This window comes from Gavia stellata, chromosome 18, assembly GCF_030936135.1.
Source record: "Gavia stellata isolate bGavSte3 chromosome 18, bGavSte3.hap2, whole genome shotgun sequence".
In the NCBI taxonomy this organism is placed as follows: Eukaryota; Metazoa; Chordata; class Aves; order Gaviiformes; family Gaviidae; genus Gavia; species Gavia stellata.
In genome coordinates, this window is record NC_082611.1 from 15,191,310 (window position 1) to 15,212,655 (window position 21,346).

General features: G+C 35.8%; 1 protein-coding gene across 5 annotated transcripts in view; it reads right to left on the bottom strand.

Moving 5' to 3' along the window:
- The window catches only part of RBFOX1 (RNA binding fox-1 homolog 1), a 1,305,306-nt gene that overhangs the window by 278,069 nt on the left and 1,005,891 nt on the right, over positions 1-21,346 (bottom strand). For 2 of the 5 annotated variants that reach the window (XM_059826348.1, XM_059826346.1), the window contains exon 1: positions 9,703-9,801. The exons of 1 other annotated variant lie outside the window; for it this stretch is intronic. In XM_059826348.1, coding sequence (XP_059682331.1) covers positions 9,703-9,801 — 99 coding nt within the window. Of the gene's footprint in view, positions 1-8,937; positions 8,969-9,702; positions 9,847-21,346 lie in introns of those variants that run through there. 2 more of the 5 variants (XM_059826339.1, XM_059826340.1) reach the window with 2 other exon arrangements.

Genomic DNA, 21,346 nt, shown 5'->3' on the forward strand with positions numbered 1-21,346 from the left:
TTTTCTAAAACCATCCTTCTTTATCTTCATTTCTATAATCAAACATAGATACATATTTTCTTCAGTAATACCAGTATCAATCCACTATTTGAAAAGAATCATTATGTGAATGAATACAAAATTAAGTACCCAGTCTTGCAGTTGCTATTAGGAAACAAAGTTTCCAGACGAAAAAGCAACTTTGAAAATTAACACTCACATTTATTGCAAAAGAACATGAAAGCGTCTTTTTGCTAATAAAAAAATTAACCTGATTTTAAAATAAATGCTTTAATAAGCGTTATTAGATTTTTTATTTTAGATGAATACAAAATTGCTTTCTTTACTGCAAACATATTTTGCCTTTACAAGAAACAAGACAGAATATAATGTGATCTGCAGCTCTTTATGTTAATAAAACCATGCTAGCCTCTTTCCATAGACAACACCATAAAGCATAAATACCAAATGGAAAAGAAATGGAAGTATAATGCCACTGTGAAGCAAACCAATCAACCCTAAAACAGCTGAGATAGGTCTCATCCACTAGTTCATTCATTCTTTATAGAAAAGAAATGAAAATATTCCTAGGTGAATCAGATTTAAAAAAAGGAAAAAACCCCACCCTCAGCAGCTCTGAAAGGTTGTAAAGCACTAAATTCCTTTGATTTATGATGGCAGCATCCACCGCACTGAGCAAAACAACTCAGCGTGCCGGGACCCCTTTCCCTGAAATTCCTTTATTAACACAACCTGGCTCTGCTAGTGAACAAAAGCAATGGTGTGGTGTGTATAAATCATTAGTACTATGTTGTGCAATGGCTGAATTTCCTGTGTGAGCTGGAAAGCCTTCCTGCACAACAGGGATTTTGGGGTTGGAATTGGCTGCTATGAAATGTACTTCATCATTCTCCGTGTTTGACGCTTCCCAATAGCTTTGTACTTTTCCTTTCCTTTTTCTCCCCCAAGCCCAGCAACTGCAATAGAAATTTATTGGATTTTATGTCTGCAAATGAAGAGAAAAGAAGGAAAGAAGCAAGCAAGCCCATTTAGAAGTCGAATCCTTTTCCCTTCATTTAAAGACAGGTGGTGTTCAAATAAAATCTACTACCAATGTGTGAATTTTGAATTTTTAAAATGTTTAGTTTACCAGTTGATACTGAAAAAGAAACTGAAAAAACCTACTGAAATTGGGATTAGTCTTAACGACAAAAAAAAACAAAAAACAAAAAACAAAAACCAAAAAACCAGCTATCACTGAAAAGGTGACTCCTCTCCAAATGAGGTAATTTTCCATTGGAGCATTTTTTTTTTTATTATTTAAGAGCAGGCAGAAAGAAGGGCAATGTCTGGGCACAGGGAACTCCTGAAGTTAGCTGTATCAGTGTTTCTACTTAAGGCGTACCAAAAATCTTTCCACAGAGCAACAGGCAACTTCATGGGCACGTGCTAAGCGTGGTATTCTAAGTGGAGCTGGAAAATATGGTAGCAACAGGAAAAAAAAAAAACAAACAAAACAAAACTCTTGGAATTGCAATTTCTGAACACTCCTGTGATTTTTGCAGTGACACAAACTGAGCTTGGATAGGGAACATCAAAACTCCTTATCTTGCCTCTGAAGTACATGCAATACAACAACAACAAAGTTTAATGTTTTTTCAAACTTTGAAATGAAATAGCAAGTAGTCCTTATAAAACATTCTGCACTAAATATTCCTTTTGGGGCTAGACTTAGAAAAACTAGAGAGTATGACAGAGAGAGAGTAATGCTGAAAAAGCAGTCTCAAACCATATGCTACCCATCAAGAAAGATGATACGCATTATAAAGGTAACTAAGGATACAATCAGTCTTTCAGCTAGGCCAGAGCATGATTCCAAGTGTATCAAGCACGAGCACCACTGACAAACGAATTTATCACCATCTAAACAGTAAAATATTTAAGACACTTATAATGCAGTTTTGCAAAAGTGAACGAACTAAAGTCAGAATAGGGAAACATGCCAGTGTGCCATTTTACACTTATGCAGCCATCCAGCAGACTAAAGATTACAAGAATAAGCCTGCAATGCATGCAGAAGTCCCTCTGCATTACACAATAATGACATTCTGAACGGAAATAAATGAAGCCCCTGCAGTGCTATTCTGTCAGCTTTTGAAAGTAAATAACTTCGCTTCTGACAAGAGAGAGACATTTTTTTCCTCCTCCTGCCATAGAGCATTAATTGAGCTATGCAGCCATGTAACATCCCAGAGATAGGACTAATACATGACAAGGAAAAAAGCTCAAGAAAGGAGGAGACATTCATTGAATATACAGGCTGCCTGACTCTTCACCCCCAAATTTTCACACTAGCTCTGTTTTGACAAGATCTTATTCTCTGGGAGAACTTTTAACAGGTTTTTTTTTCTCACTTCATAACGCTTATTGAAACTTATTTCAAACAAATACTTTAAATTCACACTGTCTTATGAAGACAGGGCCATTATGAAAACATAAGCTTATATTTTAAAACTTCTTATCACTCTTTATGAAGAAAGTCTCATACCCATAATCAACACCTGTAATTAACTATTTAATTTATAGAAGGCTTACTGGCCACAGTAGAGGTAATGAAGATAGCTATAAAAGTAGAGGCTATGAGAAGCAAAACCAAAGAAGCAGTCTTCAAAACTTAATAATAATAATAATAATAATAATAAATGTCAGTGCAAGTCAGTAAGGAATTGAGGCAAGGCATATCATAAGTATATACACACACCTCACAAACGTATGAGATGATACAATTACATTTATGCAGTTACAAAAAAGATATATTCAAGATGTTACAGATAGGAAGACCAATAATTTTTGGTGTATTTTGATATAAAGGGTCAAAAGGTAAATTTAAAAAATGGTCTAAGATGAAAGCACTTGCATTCTTACTCATGAACATCTGAACATCTTAAGTATTTCAATTCTGAAGTACCACACACTTTCTTTCCATATCTGAGGAAAAAAAATAAAAATCAGTGACTCAGTGTGAACAAAAAAATAATTCACTGAATGCTTCAGTTCTTACTACGGTATCTAATTTTGATTCTGCATGTGTTCAACACAATGAGAAAGAGCAGGATCAAAACACAGCGAGATCTCTCCACAGCTGGAACCTGCTGTAGCGCAAAAGACCAAAGGCCCAACTTCAACTAGTCGGGATACTATAGGCATTAGATATGCTATTTTCTCTAATTAAATTCACTGGGCTGCTGCACTGACAGAATAGGAGGGGAAGCAAAATGTAAAAGAAGTTAATGGCACTGCACTAGGCACCTCAGAGGTAAATGAGCAATGCTAGCAAAGAAATGACAGGAGTTCCTCAGGAGAGCTCTTGTACTACACATCACACTTTAAAACTGATAAATCAATTACACATACACCTTTAAAAGGCAGGAAAGCTTGAAGGATTCTTAGAGGGTGTTGACTTCTCCTTTCCACTAACATTATTCTAACTCTATAAAGCAAGGCGATAAATTCTAGTGTCAGAATTTTCATCGCTTTCCTTTATACTATCTACTAAATTCTTCAAAAGTATTTTAAACAGAATCGATATTAATCATAGTATCTATTTACCACTCCAGAAATACACACATTGAAAAACAAAAAACTTCATAGTCTAGTATGGCATGGTTACTGGTCAAAGAAATCTAAACAAACTGAATGAAATATCTACTACTTGCCCTGAGAAAAACCCCTGCTTAAATAACCAGTGCACACTTTCCTTGGCATAAAATACCACATGACATATTTTTTCAGAAAATAACCATTCATATAAATATTTAGCAAATATCAATGAATAGTGACAACTTACAATAGCTCACAATAGCTTACAATAGCTCACAACAGAAAACCCAGCCATCACTTTTCAGCTGAACTTTTTTTAAAATGTTCAAAGAATCCAGTTATAAAAACAATGATTCTAAGCCAAAAATATTCACCTGCTTCTGCCACATGGAAGCTCCTTTGCAACTGCTCCTGCTCTTATATTCCAAAGCAGCAAGTAACCTCCTTAACTGATTCTGTTTGGTTGGAGGGGTTTTGTGTTTGGAGCTGGTTTGGGTTTTTTGTTGTGGTTTTTTTTTTTCCCCTCCCTCCTTCTAGTATTTAAAGGGGGGAGTGCTTAACTAAAGCACCTCCTCTCGCTATTGTGAGAAGAGACTGACCTTGTTCAACAAGGCTGTAGTTAAACGCCCCAGACTAACTCTTATTCAGAATGAGTGCTGCTATAGCACTTGATCTCTAAGCCACTTCTGATTAGTCTCTGGAAAAAAACAAAACAGCTCTTGTGAGACAAAAGCTATGTAAACACTTAAATTTGTCTTGAATCAGAGGTGGAATCTCAAATACCAGCTTCGAAGTTTATTGGTGAATACCAAATGATCTTACTTACCCTAATTAAGATAAACAGCACATCTAGACATCATTCCTTACTTCTGCATCCAGAAGTACTGTTAATGCAACAATTATGCTCCCACCTTTTGAGGTCTGTTTCATTCACATACTAAAATTCCCTACAACTGCCACACTGCCCCCTGAGGGGCAAATACAGCTACATTATACTGTTTGTAGCATGGTAATTCCTTTTTTTGTTTTAACAGAGTACTATAATTTATCTGACTAAGTACAGTTTTTTTACTCTAGCCATATGAATAAACAAGCACTATGTTTCTCTTGGGGCAGTGAAGCTGGTTAAATGAATCAGAAAACCCTGACAAGATTGCCTACCCTCAGTCCATCAGCTACTGGACAATTATTCAAGGCCCAGCTGTAAGAAAAACAGATGGTGAGTGAGCATTAGTAACATGGACTTCTTCTCACTCATGCAGTCATAAGCAGAGGTTGTATGTACTCACATGAAAATTGCCATGAAATGGCAGACTGAGGAACAAAATTGTGCAAAGACTCCAATTTGTAAGCTAACAGATGCCTAAAATTTTCATGAGCTGAAGTCAGATCAACTGATTTTACAGGAGAGCCACAGTGTGAGGGAGTACTATAAATGGACTAGGTAAAGAAAGGCAGTGTTCTCATGATAGGTTTAAACAGTGTCATCATGAAACATCAGTTATTGAATTCCACTAAAACAGCTGATCCTTTGAAGACTCACTAAAGTATAAAATGCAGAAGACATACTTAGAACTGTAACTGCAATGGTGGCATTCAGCAATTGATGTGCCTGTGCTCTATAAAAAAAGGTAAACTGTATCCAGGAATTGTTCATCCATTCTAATTCTTTACACAATTTTAGCACAAAGATAATCTGTTCTAATCCTTATTCCATTATTGACACTATTGACTACATCAACTGAAAATGCTACCAAATAAATCAACATTGAATTAAGCCATGAAGAAAGAATGTCTTTTAGACTCCTATAAATCATCAGATCCAGAAGCATGACATAAGTAACTGAGTGGGGAATTCAGCTTTTCTCCATAGTCATAATGCTTAAGGCCCAAATAAAATTACACTAATTTACCATGTAACCACTAATGGAATAGCTGGGGAAGAGATGGAGGGTTTGTTGGTTTTTGTTTTGTTTTCATGGTGGATTCTTTTCATCATCGATAGGAGAGCTGTACCATGAACGACTGTCTTGTTAAAGACAGAAAAGGTTGATATTGAAGTTTCAGTTCAATTGTTTTCGATCTGTGAATGTCCACTATGAGCAATTGCTCCATTTAAAAGGAATTACCCTTTGTACAAACCACTTCACTATTTAAAACAAAGCACATGTATCATCATTAAACAGAAAAAAAATTTACCAATTTTAAAATAATGACAGCAGCATTGTACACTATGACATGGAATATTATGTGATGTTTCAAAACAACAGTAGATTTTGTTACTTTACTCAGAAAATACCAACTAAATAACCCTATGGCCAGGCAAACATATATCATAGGGAAATACCAGCTAACAGAACTAAGCCTCCATTAATTTATGCTAAATCCCAATTTACAGGTGGTCAAAATTTTGCTGCAAAAATTACTTCACACTAGCAATTGATGTAAGCTTGCAATCAGAAATTATTTCTTGCACTGATGAGTCGTATTAAGGAGAAGGAGAAAACAGGTGTATTCAGTTGTTTCTAACACCATCAAATATTACCAAATTATAAGGTGCACTACAAATCCAAGTTCCCTTTTCCTGTATCTTTAAATATTGACACCATGTAAAACTCTAACCCAAATGCATCTATGCTTTTCCCAATTGTTCCTATCTTTATAATGAAACGGTAAAAACTTCCAAATCAAAACCATATATCCTCCTTCTGTTCATTGCTGCCACTGATACAGTCATTTTGGATTTAATGTTGTTTGAAAACTCTTTCCGGATTTCTAAAGTTAGAAGCATCCTAGTAAAAGTTATCCAAATAATTTCCGAACATTTCAAATAGCTTAACTAACTCGGAAGCATCCTTCGGTTTTTGTTGGCTTTTTCAAGTGAATGTCTTACTGACAGTTAATCCATAATTCAGACTAGGCCTCTGTACTTAATTTATTTTCAACTTTATTTTCAACAGTTAAGCTTTAAATGTTTTTAGGTAAAGCATCCTGTATGTACAAACTGTTCTAAAAAAATTCAGTTCCTCACTTAGCTCTTAAAATGTTATATACATGCATAATCTGGAAGATAGCAGAGCAAATACTTAAAGTTTTAACGCTGGACAAAGTAGTAGAGCACTTCTGTGGGTACAATGTGGAAAACAATTTAACCATTTATACTAAAGAAACTGACCAAGCGGTGTTAGTTTAGCAAATAAATAATGGCCAATTTTAAATTACTATCAAAACACAGAATTTTCCAAATGATTAATACAGCTCCACAGAAAACCACCATCCTCATGGCTACATAAATATTTATTGACAAGAAGACTGGTTTGCCCACCTTGAGAAGAGCGTAACACCTTTTATAGTCTTTCAGAAAAGACACATATCCAGTTTTAAAATTTAAATGTGGCAATACTAGCTTATTTAGCAAATATACACAAAAATAGACAATAAATTTTTTCATAGATTCTAAATAGTAAAGTTTAACAACTGAGAGAGAGCTCAGTTGTAATAGAGATGTCTGAATTCATTTTAATTGAGGTGCAAGTAAGCAGACATATCTGAAGTGCAATTTTTAGAGGAAAAAAATACTCTATAGGTTCACATAATGTCTATATACTGCTGGTCACAGGGTCCAGAGGCAGGGGGGAATCACTAGTTATTAAGTTGCCAGATAAGGCTTTTAGGTTACCAGTATTTAAGACCAATAGACAACTTTATAGCGTGAGAAAAACATTTACAGTTTCACTGAAGTAGTGATATTTGCACTAAACATACAAAACAGGTATTTTGCTAGAAATTATCAGATATGGGAAAAAGAGAAAAAAAGCCAAGTAGACTGTAATGGTAAAAGTTTATTAATGTTTTTCAAAAATATAAAACACTTCTTATCCTTTCTATTTTAAACCAGAACCATTACATTAGCTTTGTAGGTAATGTCACCACAGTACTATCTTTCTGCCCGAATAATTTTGAGAGAAAGTAACACTGTTTCTAAAGAAATACTTAACCAAATACATAAAAAAATAAATCATACCTGAATTAAGATGATAATTATCTGACTCTCTAGGAATCCAGAATAACTAAAATGCCAACCAGCAATCTAAAGAAGCAACAAGCACAGAATTTTGAACCTGACACAATTATCATCAGGAATTCAGATGACTTTTTAACTTATATATAATTGTGATTAGTACTGGCAGAATGATTCTGAACTGACAATAGGATTAACCAGACGAGAAAGCCAACACTTCAAAAAAAAAAAAAAAAGAGACTTTCAGTGTAGCAGTTAATCCACTTAAAGAGTTAAAAATTATCCGCTAGATATAGCACTTTGTAAAGTGCATTAGCAATCACTTCTCATCTTTCTCTCAAATGGAATAGATGGAATTGAATTCACTATTTTAAAGTAGTCATTATGGTTGCACAGTTTCTTAAACCTTAAAGCAATGCCATACTATAGATGCGTTTGCATAATGATACTGCAATAGCTCACACAGGAAGGTTATTATAGCACCTAACCTCGTCTTTATGTTATCTTTTATCAGCTCCTTGTGTGGCCATGTTGACCTCTCACCTTAATTCACATTCTTCCTTTCAAAAGCTGGATCTTTAACATACAAATTGTTGTTTGGCAAACTCAAAGGAACAAATCCAACAAAATACAGGAATACATTTTGTGTACAGCCAGTAAGTGCACAAGTCACACTGGATCATTAAAGCTGATCTATAAATATAATTTCCAAAATGTATCCAGAACACAGAACTACTAAGAACACAGATTTTAATTATGACATGCAATTTATTTAAATATTAAATACATCATATTTATCTGATGCAAATTTTAATTGCAGACACATGAATCCCTCCCACATACATGTATAATCTAGGGCGTATACAAGAATCTTTTATTATGCACTCCCATGCTGTAAGTCAGAAATGGTTTATACTACACTATTGAAGAAAAAAAAAAGCTACAGAAGGGTTTATCTCCTAAAAATACTTGAGTTCTGTTCTTTCAGCAGTAATAGAAAACAAATATTCTGAAACAAAAATAAGCTTTAAATCTATTTTATTTAATCTTTAGGAACAAAAAGAAATACTGTAAAACATCTTTCAAGCACTTGTAAATACAGAAATAAAGTTAGAGACTGCTTCATGGAAGTCAATATGCATATAAACTATTGTAGTGGAAGTTGGAAGAAATGCCCCTATTTGTTACAGCAGGCGCAAGAATTTTTTTCCCCTGAAGTTTCACCAGAAAGTAACAGAATAAGCAGGATTAATCATTTTTGCACGATAACATATTTCTGTCTTGGCTCTACATACTTACTAGATGACTCTCTATAACGGTGGACTCAGTTATGAAACAGAAGTAGAATACAATGATGATTCCAAAATACTAGTTTAAAAAATGACATGTTATTACCCAGTTATAACTGAGAGAGGGTACCAGCTAGTAAATAATTTGGGGAGGGAGAGGGGTGGAAATATTTAAAAAAACCCCTAGAAGCAAAAATTAAATTAAATTAATTAAAAAAAAAAATCTTAAAAATACACTCAAAATTGGTATCGTTTTTCTGATCTCAGAACATTTTTTTAAAACCCATTCCAATATACTTCAGTGATAGAAGTATTAATTCTGTACAGATATAGCTTTATAAATTTTTTTTATTTTTTCTTTTTGTTATTTAAAAATCAGCTTGATTTTAATCAGCAGCATGTTTCAACACAGACTTAAAATTCCTGGCTTCAAAGAAGGCTTAAACAAAATTGCCATTGGGCACATTTACATTAGAAGTATAATTTATGCCTGCAAGTGAATAAAGAGCAGTTCTTTATGGCTGAAACTCTGCTACAGTATCCCCGAGAAATGCAGTCAAAGTACTGTGTTAAATATCTAGAAACAGCGTCAATAAAGACATTGCAAAAAAAATTATAAAGGCTTGATGCTCTGTTAAAACATATTTTCTACTCACTCTCACCATTCTTAAGTGCAGGCATAACATTCACTCCACACAGTGGGAGACATTTATACAGTCTATTCACACAAAAAATATCTCCAAGATTACAAATCCCCCAAACGATGCTGACAAAGCAGGCACTATAGGAAAAGGAAAAGTTAAGCAAACTTACCTGCTGTAAGTACATAAAAGTCAAGGCACAGGAGAGCTGGGGACACATGCCCACATTCGGCAGTGCCACGCAGGTTGCACCCGTAAGGGGATGCTGCATGGTGTTGCTCTGAAGTCTACGTAGAACAAGTGAGGGGGCTTGCATGCAAGCACGTTTGCCCTATCTTGTCGCTACGTTTTTTTCCTTTTGATTATTTAAGTAAGAAACAGTATTTCTTGAATGCCTTCTTTTTCCCAGCGCTAGATCCCTACATTCATTTGTCAGCTAAGGCAACTTGGTAGATTTAAACTACGAATTTTTAACAAAGAGGAAAAAAAGAAGACACAGCCTGCAGCCTATTGATGAGCAAATGGAACTTCCTCAATGACAGAGAGAGCTGAAGCTTGTCTCACAACAGTAGCTGCTGACTAGTAGAGAGAGAGAGATTGACTCAGTGAGGCTCAGTCGGCTGGTGCTGATGCTGCACAGCTTCTCATTTGTCAAATGGGTCCTAGGGCAGGGTCTTTACCACTCACCAAAATTCAAATACTGCATTTTAAAAATCCCTGGAGAGGATAGGGAAGGAGAGAAAGTGAGCGTGCTGCATCACAGGCATCCATGAGATCTGGGCAATTAGTGTCATTGCCCAGCTGGGACCGAATGCCTGTTACGATTCTGCATGCACACATACACACACACTTCTTTCTCCCCTCCCAGGACTCACACCTGACATAAAAAGGGCTTTCCCCTTCTACGAACAAAAGTATGAAGCACAAAGTGGGGAAGGGAAAGAATCTTGGCTAGTCAAGAGGATTCCAGCAAATATACAGTGCTATCAGTAAATGAGCTTTTTTAAAATACAATTTAATTTTATATCTATGTTTCATTCACCATCTAATTTCCCAGAGAAGCCTATAAAAGCATTACAGCAAAACTGTGAAATATCAATCTAACCACTGCAGCAGAAACACTAGGAATGAAACAAAATTCTATGGCACACTGTGTGTACTTTACTGGGGGGAGGGGAGTCGGCTTGGATAAAGACTGTGTCTTAAAATTGGTCTAAAACCCGTCTCATCTAAAATTACAAATTCATTTGACAGCTAGTCAATCTATTATAAAGGACTGTCCTATCAGGTTACATGGAAAAATTACATTTGCAATTTTCAGAATTTAATGTTTACATTTTACTTTGAGAGTGATACCTCAAATTAGTATTCCACTCTTACAGGCTTTTTCTTTTTCCCCCCTTTATTTTATGGAGTAATAATTATTCATTAGTAGATCTAGTTAGTCTTTACGTAATAAAGTAGGATGTGACCTGCGAATCAAATAATTTACATTAGAGCTTGTCCTTGAGGTCCTATATTACGGTTCTCTCTTTTTTTTCTTAGATACAACTCAAGTATAAGATACTACTATTTTTAATTAGAATTTGACAAATGAATTAAATATTAATTCTTCAGGAAAGACGGTCAAACCTGAAAGCAACACCTGAGGTTATGGAGGGGTTCCTTTCAAAAAGACTCTGCAGAAGACTTTAAAATTACCTATTTTATAAGATATCCAACTCCCACAAAAACACATCTTATATCAAGAGTTTAACAGCAATAAATAAATAAATAACCCACATACAAGAGAAGTCTATTTCATCAACAGCGTAACTGGTTTTATATTAAGATCTACCCTTAAAAACAAATAATAGTCCCCACTTAACTAGAAACAGATACAAAACATGTCACTGTAACTCAGGCACTGTATTAAAAAAATAAAATATTCTTTTTCATTCTACATGTGCGCACACATACCTGCACCCACACAAGCTTCAGAGACTGATTTAGATCCACTAAGTCTTCTTCATACAAAACTGAAAATTTTCCAGCAGAATCAGTTATTTATGTAATTTTCTTTCTCAAAAGCAGTCAATGCAACAAAAGCAATGTATTTAGAACTCAGCAATAAACACCGAAACAATCATGCACAAACTTACTACAGAGGAATTGGTTTTGGCTTAGGAAACATCCATGCTTTTGCAGTTTATCATGGACTGATCTACTAGAACAGCCCAGATTACTTTATCACAAAGGGGAAAAAAAAAAAAACCCACACCAAAAAAAACCCCCAAAACCAAACTACCACCAAAAACCCCCCACGTCACAGAGCAAAAGAGAGCGAGAAGGAGAAATGAATGAACTCTATGCCTTTTCTCCTTTTTTCATTCTTTCTGTCTGCCTTAAGCAGTCTCTTGTTCTGACAGGAGTATGTCATGCTTTTCTTCATTCTTTTTTTTTCCTAGCACAGAAAGGCTGTTATTCTGCAAATGCCCTAAGCAGATAGAATTTTCTCTTCAGCTCATTTTCATATGAAATACCATAAATAATACATGGTACTTTAATAAGACCTTATCAGAATGTTCAATGAAAAACAAATACGTTATGTAAGGAGGCAAATAATCAACTCATTCCACATTATGTCAAAAACAAAGGCAGCATGCTTGCTAGCCAAAGAGTTTGGAACTATGTAAGTCTATCCAATTTCCCAAAGTGAAGTTCTGGAACATGGTGGTGGTCAAGCAAAGTTTCTTCTGTCTATTGCACTATTTTACAGCTAAAAGAAGATCCATAAAACAGATTAAACTCTTAAAAGCAGTGTGTTGAACAATTACTTCAAGAGAGTTTAGTAGTGTAAATGTAGCTAATATTAATAGTAAAAGTAAATTTCTCATTGGTCTTTTATCCTTAATTTTCACACATTTCTAAGTAAGAAAAATATAACCCACAAATACTATGAATACCTTACATTTGTATATTCATATTATTAAAACAAGAACATCAATGTTTTAACTATCCAAATCATCTATACACAGAGAAACAACAGATAAACATACGTCATTCAGTAGTGTAAGAGACCTAAAAAAGAAACAGAATTCTTTAGCCTGATACATGCTACTTCAAGAGATGCAGGGAGAAGTCATTACCAATTTTCATCCCTTCCAAGGATAACTTGTCATTATGTCTAAAAAGAAAAAAGGTAACAAAATGTGTTTTATTTCTATAAAAATAAAAATCAATGTATCTTCTTTAAAGCCATTTCCTTGTTTATACACACTCTTCTACCAAACCCAACCCATCAATCACAACCACATTCCAAATTATGGCTATATATACAGTAAGTACCACCACAAATTTGCCAGAGGTACACGACTGTACACAATCTGACCTTCTATCCTCATGCACAGTGACAGTATTGCTCTAACTACTATGCATTTTTACAGAACAGCATATGCCCCATCAATATCTCATCTGCAAATTAATTCTTCCCTTATTCTACAAAAATTTATGTGTGCAATTGCAAAGCCCACTTTACCTACAGCATATGACATCTTCCAGTTGCCTCAGTGCTGCTCTGTTGGTTCAGTAAGTGAACTCAGTTATCCCACCCTCAGTTGCTGATATTATCAATTAGATACCAATTAACAACAACTATAAACCTTTTTCAAAACAAAAGGAGGCTACCAATCTACACAACCCAAATCAGCCTCTGTGGGAGTTCAATTAGAAATGTAGAAATAAAAAGTTCTTCCACAGTGATGACAGATCCATCTGAGGTGCGATGCCTACTACAGCACCATGAGAGGCTACAGTCCCTTTTCCAACCTGTTTGGATTGTCAGTGTCATGGCATATAGCACAGGCAGAGAACTTGCAGATACGTACCCTCTCCCCACATCCAATGAGACTGCCATTTAAAAAATACCAACAGCAAAGTGTTGATCAATCTTGAATATGTAAATAAAAACATGAAAACAAAGAACCTGTGAAACAAAGCAAAAAGAACCAACAACATTTCTCACACGGCTGACATACAAATACAAAAATACTCTTTCATTTATAATGTATTTGTTTATTTAGCATAACATGTTCCATTTAAAGTCATCCACCCAATTTGTCGTGATCTGGTAGTCAACTTCTACTTCTCAAAACTTAGTTCAAATTTCACATTTACAAACATTCAACCTAAAAGTTAGCCTTTAGAATTATCACAGCAGGCTGCCTAATCAGCCAAACCTTTTCCATCAAGTGAAAAAAGATCTGAAAGAGATCACCTGCAAGACCACACACCATTTTACACTTCAAACTTGTCTCAGCATTAGCCTACGCTAACAAGTTTACACATACAGTATTATAAAGATTGTATGCCTCCAGATGTCAAGCATTTTAAAAAAAAATACAACTGCATATTACATTATCCATGTGAAGAATGTATTTTCTTCTCATCTTTATAAAATGGTTGATGTGGTATAAAATTAACTCAGGCAAGTGGTATAGAAGATAATAGCAGTGCAGTCCTTTCTCTAAACACTCCTTTTCTAATGCCAAATGAAAAAAAATAGCTTCCAGGACTTCAAACCAGGAAAAGCAGCATATTGTGAGCTTAAAAATAGAATGCTTCTTTAACATATTTTGACAAATTACTAGCAATCATTAATATCTTGGCCTTTATTCTACATAGTATTCTATTTTCTTATATATGTGTGTGTGCGCGTGTGTGTTATGGTGTTCTAAAATAAACTAGGAAATAACACTGATGTTTTTAAACAATTTGTTTTCTCCAAAAGACTAAATAAAATGTTTTCCCTCTATTTTTTTCAATGAACTGGCGACATCTCATCCTTCCAGTGATGTTTTCTTGTCATGAAAATATGTATTTCTAATTTAAGGTTTCTGTTAAGATTGCTCTTTCTCACTAGATCTTTGCACAAAGATCAAGATATTAGAGAGGCTCGTGCTTACCTCAGGCAAATAAGAATCACTAATTTTCTGTTTCCATTAAGCACTGTGTTACATCCATTGACTTCTCCAGTATTTCATACCCAATGTCTACAAAGACTCTATAGTACAGTTAACCTCTTCAGCACCACTTAATACATATTTCATAAGCATTGAACATTAACTATCTAGATTTTTCACAACATAAGCAGCCAAGAGCCCTTATTCCCACCAATGTGTTTGGGGTGGGGTGTGGGGGGGTAACTAACTAACTAACTATGTTCAGCCTTTAAAGAGTTAGCGTCACTTCCAAACAGAAGATGTATGTTCCTGGACAGGTGTTATTTTCCTGGCCTGCAGTGCCTAGGTGCTCTGTAGAAAGCAAGGGGCAGGGGGGAAGGATGGAAAGAAGACAGGCCTAACAGCCTGATCCCGAGTCAATTTTATGCGAGTTTACACCAGTGTATCTCTTCAAAAATCAGCAGGTTTTTCACTGTCGGAAGCAAGGTTAGCATCCAAGCCCACGGGCCCTGGGCCTCCCCCGAAGGCGCGAGGGCCGCTCTCCCGCCGAGGGTGCTCTGTGCCGGCGCTCCGTGGACAGCTGTACCAGCAACTCCATCTAGTGGAGACGCAGGTTATGTCACCCTCAGCTTCCACCGGTTACTCAAACACAGTCAGCTGTACCCGATTTTTGATGGTGTCACGGAATCCGCCACGCAATTTGCGGAGTAAATAAAGGGTAGAAAAAAGTATTTTATCAGGAGGCTTGTGTCTCAGAAACATACGCCTATGCCTAACCACAATAGTGCACTGAAGGCACGGGGTGAAGTTCCAAAGCACCTTAAATAACTTCGGGAGCACCATTGCCCTTGCTCTCTTCTGTCTACGTGTTCCCATCCACTTTTTATGTTAGCATTGGCACAAATGACTCGGTTGCCAGACAACTGGAAAGACAGTATGGCTGATAACTGAAGTAGCAAAAGCACTCGTCACCCAATGGCACAAGCATCATCGCCAGAACAAAGGAAGGACTGCGCTATGCAGAGCGGGAAGCAATGAGTGCAGCAGCCCTGATTGAGGATGTTGTGCAATTACAATGTTTAGAAAAAAAAAAAAAAAAAGAAAAAGAAGCTTTATCCAAACTGTTACCTTCGGAGTACAGACTCAAGCAGCAGGGAAACAGACAGACAGAACCAAGAAGGTGAAATAGAAATCAGGGCAGCAAAATCTTTTGTCAATCTCCCTCCCGCCTCACCTAACACAAAGGTAGTATGGACACTTCAACGTTTCATTTTCAGAAGCACAGGGTGCTCTCACCCACCATCCGCTACTGTCACGCCACCAAATAAACTTTTTCCAACAGACATACACAGAGTTTCTTTAAATCTGACACAGTGGTACAAGCCTGCTTCACAAAAGAACCACTTGACAGAAGTGTCCAGCTATAATAATTACCATTTAGGTTATTTTTAACATTCTAATGTTAGCAAGATGACATCAGTGTGTCACGTGTAGTGTTGCCCTATAATATTCTTTACGGAATTCCAGATGAAAAGACATATCAATATGACCCTTAGAAAATGAACTCAGAATTAAATTAAAAACTTGGAATTTTTAAAATAATAAAATATACAAAACTAATCAGTATTAATTGCAGAAATTGCATACAACTTGTTAAGTAGCTTAAAGCTTCAGTATATAGGATGGGAGGGCTACAAACTACTCAGGAAAAAAAAAAGTCTACAGTTTTATCTAAAGTGATGAAGCCTACCTTTGCCTGCTGCCACTGTGGGCTGTTTGTTAAGTATCAGAGAAGAAAGAGAAAGCATTTGAACAGTAAGGGCATACAGTATCTATTTCACCCAAATTTTTTTTATACAAAATTCTGTTTTCTTATTTTATATAGACACAAGTCGCTTGCAGTACTACAAATTTTGTTCGCATCAAATACACTTATTTTAAACTAAAATTTTCACACAAATTCATTAATCAAAAAAAGTTTGCCCCAATTTTTTTGCACCACCACATCTCACACTTTGCTGCTGTTATGACATCACAAGGAAATAATTTAACTTGGAGTGTGAAATAAGCAGCAGGAGCACATGAATTTAGAGCTTGTTTTTATGTGATAGTAATAAAAGTTAAAAAAACCCCCCAAACACCAAATGCAATTTTAAGTATACATAGTAGGGCAGCATAAACACATCTTGCTGAAGTTTTCGGGTTTTGTGAAAGATTATTAATCTCTTAACCAAAAAAATTGAAAGAGTGACAAATCTCAGAAGGAGAATAAATGATAGATTAATTATACTATTATGTAAAGGTTGTATCTTTTCTCTGTAGGAATTAAATTAACTGGACATCAGCACAGTTTACTTATACAATTAAACCACTTCTTTTATTATTCTGTCCACAGCTGAGTATCTCTCATATATTCTGCCTGATTCTAAATCCACCACACTTAGTCCACAATGCAGCAGCTCATTTTAATGTATAACAGCTAGATATTAACATGCTTGTATGTATCAAACCAACAAATCCTCCACTAACTAACTGCAGCTGAATCTCCAAGTCTCCACTTCCCCTGTCCTTTGCTTACAGTTTACAGCCTGACCACTCCCCATGAGTATGTGAACAATTTCTCCACAGCTCCCTCGAGGACTTTATTTATCATCGTCTCCCAGTAAATCTCAAACTATTCCTCATAATTTTGACACTACCCCATAAGATGGACTAAGTTTTACCTTTAGCTCAATGACTCTTCAAAATCTAGCCCTTCATCTCTAATTCTTTCTTGTGGCTTTCAATCTGACTTTCAACTAAAACATCTTAAAATTCTTATGGCCAAGGCCAAAGGGTTCTAGTTAAATACCCATCTTCATCCAAAGAGATAAAGTTGCAGCTCAGGAGAATTAAAACAGAGGTTTTTGTAGGTTTGAGCTTCAGTTTATACTGAAGCGCTACTAAGGCTTTCCAAAGTAGCCTGCTATACACTCTCCAAAAAAACATTCCAGCAGAAAGGCATCAGATCCCGTGACCCAACCCCACTCCTATACCTGAATCTATGAGGAGAAGGGTTGGTTGGTGGTGGGGTGGTTTTTTTTGTTTGTTTGGTCGGGGGTTTTTTAACTTAAGAACTTTGGGTCTATATCACCCTTGCAGAATTACATGCTGTGGCATAAAGGCAGCTTTGCATTTAGAATTGATACAAAGCTGCCTATATAGGCCTGCTCATTAAGCCTTGAAATAGGGACAGAAGTACTGTGTAAGTAAGTTCAATTTTATATACAGAGGCAATATTGTGTCTCTTCTTTTTTTCCCCAGTTTATTCTACCTGCTGGTTTTGAAAGAAGCAGTTGCTGTTTTCTAACCATTTTTTCCTCTGAATCCTTTGGGGATCCTGTCCTCTCCATACTACCTTTCCAACCACTTCATTAGTGTAACCTCTGTCAGGACTGTTCATGAGTCCAGCATCAGCTCCCTCTCCTCTTTTCACTCTCTAATTGGTATTTTTTAATCTTTTCCAACTTCAATTGATAAAGTGTCATGTTCAACGTCTATGAGTCTTCCTTTTCCTCAGCTAATAACTAGAGTCTGCAAATTCCTCTACAATATTCTCTACAAGTTGTTTGCTTTCATCAACACTAATCAACTCTCTCTTGTTATGGTGGCCATTCTTCACCTCCCCTACTTGTAATTCCTTTCTCTCTGATCTTCTTTTATTCAATGAAATCCACACTGGTAACACTGAATTCAGTCTTTGCCTCTGCTGCTTCTTGGCACTATCACCACTTCTTTTGCTTTCTGCCTAGAGTTCAAGTTTCTCATCCTCCAGGATTCAGACCATTCAAGACTTGGCATTAAAATCTACTCCTGTTGAACATTTACACACGGATTACATGACATTCGTTACTTTTTCTAGGACCCCTCTCAATATTCTATCTCACACACCTACAACCAGGCTCCCCTATGCTCTACTCGTGCATCAAACAACCTTTCAATTTGGATAGAACCTTCACATCCTTTGAAATACGAACACTTCCAAGAAAGATAGCTCAAAACACAGAAGCCATGTTGTATGTACACAATATAATGTACAAAATGTTACACTCAACATTTTGTATCAGCAGTAGACTGGACACACTTAAGAGAAACAGGTATTTTACATCTGCTGTTAAGCATGACCACAAGCATAACAAGCAGTACTTGCTGTTGCAACCACCCTCTTACTCCCAAGAATCTTCCAGTCATGATAGACACAAATATTCTTACAAATAAAAAGAAAACATATACATTAAAGCTTGTTCATTCTAACTATGCTTATGTCAGTCTTAAAAGGTCTAGTTTGTGTTTGTTTTTTCTTTTAAATGAGAGAGTATTTGCTTCAAATTACAAGTAACAAAACCTCAGAGACCAGTTCACGTTTTTCCTTTTCACTTGATACTCACGAAGATTCCCCTCCCTACAAACCCATTCATATCCATGCACTTTGAAGAAAAAAATATCTTCTTAGCAAAATTATCTCTGAAATATTTTTACGCACATAAATAACACTTTCTCATTGCTTTTCTTGAATTATATTAGCCCTATTGAAACCAGTTCTACAATTAAAGGAATAGATACACCCACAGTGTCTTAAGTTCTACAATATGGCCACGAAATTTGAAATAATTTCAAGATAAAACCTAGCAACATCGAATTTTTTTAACATTAAAATTTAAAAAATTATTACAAATATTTGAATTAAAGAAACTGTCACAGAAAAATGAAAATAAATTAATCTTAAAATTTAACTTATTTTTAGTGGCTCCGGATTGGTTTTACAGTTTCTAACTTGTTTTTATGCAGTACCTCCAAAGACTCTCAGGTTAAATCATAAATCTGAGAGACACTAATCAAAGAGATTAGTTTTTGGCTGAATTCTAACCATATAAAAGCTAAAGAATGTATCCTCTCATAGCTTTTATCTATCTTTTGTCAGGTAAGTATACCTTGCTTTGTCATATCACAATATAATAACAACAGAGCATGATTTATATTACATATTTTTCATTAAAACTACATAGAATAATACCACAAAAAAAAAAAAAAAACCACAAACCCCCCCCAAAAAAAAAACCACCACCAAAAAACCAAACCCAAAACCCACCACCACCAAAAACAACCAACCCACCACACAGGAAAAAGATCTAAAATGGGGTTATGAACAACTGCTTCTATTTGAATACACTCTTATTTGCAAACCTGAATGATACATGAAACTCAGCTCCTCAAAAGCTCTAAAACAGTTAGAGAATATATTGGTGAGGTCAGATAACACATGTTAATGAAGTCCCTTGACATAGGTACTAAATGCATTCTCAAAAACAATATGAAAGCATACAAACTATTGTCTTATGGCTTGTAGTACTTCCCAGTATAGTACCTAATTGCTCATATACACAGAGAAGGCATTTTGTCCTAACTTACATCTCCAACCTAGCATTTTCTAGTTTCACCCACCAAACCAAACTTCTCAGCTATGAAAGACCTCTACATCTACGTCCCAAGAGCAGAAACATTACTATTATTAGGCCAGGCAGCTGGCCTAAGTTAAAGCTAGCATGGATAACCTTGTGCCTTCCTCTCAATGGTGCTGATAGAGCATAGACATGTTTCCATACAGAGTTGGGAAACAGTAGATTAGTGATCTTCTCCAAAACACATGCTCAATTTCTGCTCAGACAAGCCAGAAAAGAATACATCAAACAGATAACGTTATCAATTAGCAAATACCATATTTAAATGGATGGATGGGGGACTGACAAGCATAGATACTACTAACATGTTTTTGAAGTGGTCATTCAAACAAATACAAAGTCAAGACTTCACTCACTTCTTCTTTAAGTTATGTTACTATATCCAAGAAGTGTATACATTGAATAAAGAGCACCATCCTGTATATGTCTTGTGCATTATTACACAGTTAAAGTTAAAATTTAAGATTAACTAAATTAAAATTGCCAAATTATTCACATCAGATACTAACATACCTGTTTTTCCTTATAACTAAACACAGCGTAGTGCAAGTTCCAATGCTTCCACGCATTTGCATCAGCTCTGACCTGTAAGGACTGCCTCTCAGAATGACTCCTTAGATCATTCTGCGTGCTTGTTCAAACCTTTGGCCTCCCTCCTCAGCCTGCCAGCACAGGTGCCAATTGTGATGAAGATACCTCTGCTGCAGGAGACTAATTGAGACCAGCCCTGAATTTCATCCAGGTCACTAAACAGTCATCAGGTGCTAACATCAGGTCTCAGTCAACATAAGCCAGGTGACCTACACACAAAGGGTTTCACATCTAATTACAAGTGCTTAGCACCATTCAGTTACCTGAAAGTGAACTCTAAAGAGACAGACCATACTTCATTGTGTACATACTAACCTCCCTGCTCCAGAGACAATCTTAACCCTTATTAAGATGTAGCACATATCTTACTGTATCAGCTACATTATGTGTATAATAGATGCAGTTTTAGCATTGGACCTTGAATTTTTACTAGAAGCCGTTATTATTGGTACAAAATTGCATTCCCTAATTCTGATAAGAAACATTGCTGGGGTTTAAGACTCTTAGATATCAATAAAAAGGTAAAATATCACATATTTGAACTGTGTCAATACAGAATAGGTAAGAACAAAACCAGATGCAAGGACTCACGAGTAATCTCCAGACACGGCAATTTCAAGATCTCACAGATAAAAAACCAGCAGAAAAACAAAAGCAAGATTAACCAAAAGCAGCAGCTAGACCACAAATAATAAATAGTAAAAAAATCTGTAGTATTGTTCCATCCTCCATTTATTCTGAGACAAACTCACTGAAACTAGTAGAAGCCTGAACACTCAGTGAATGC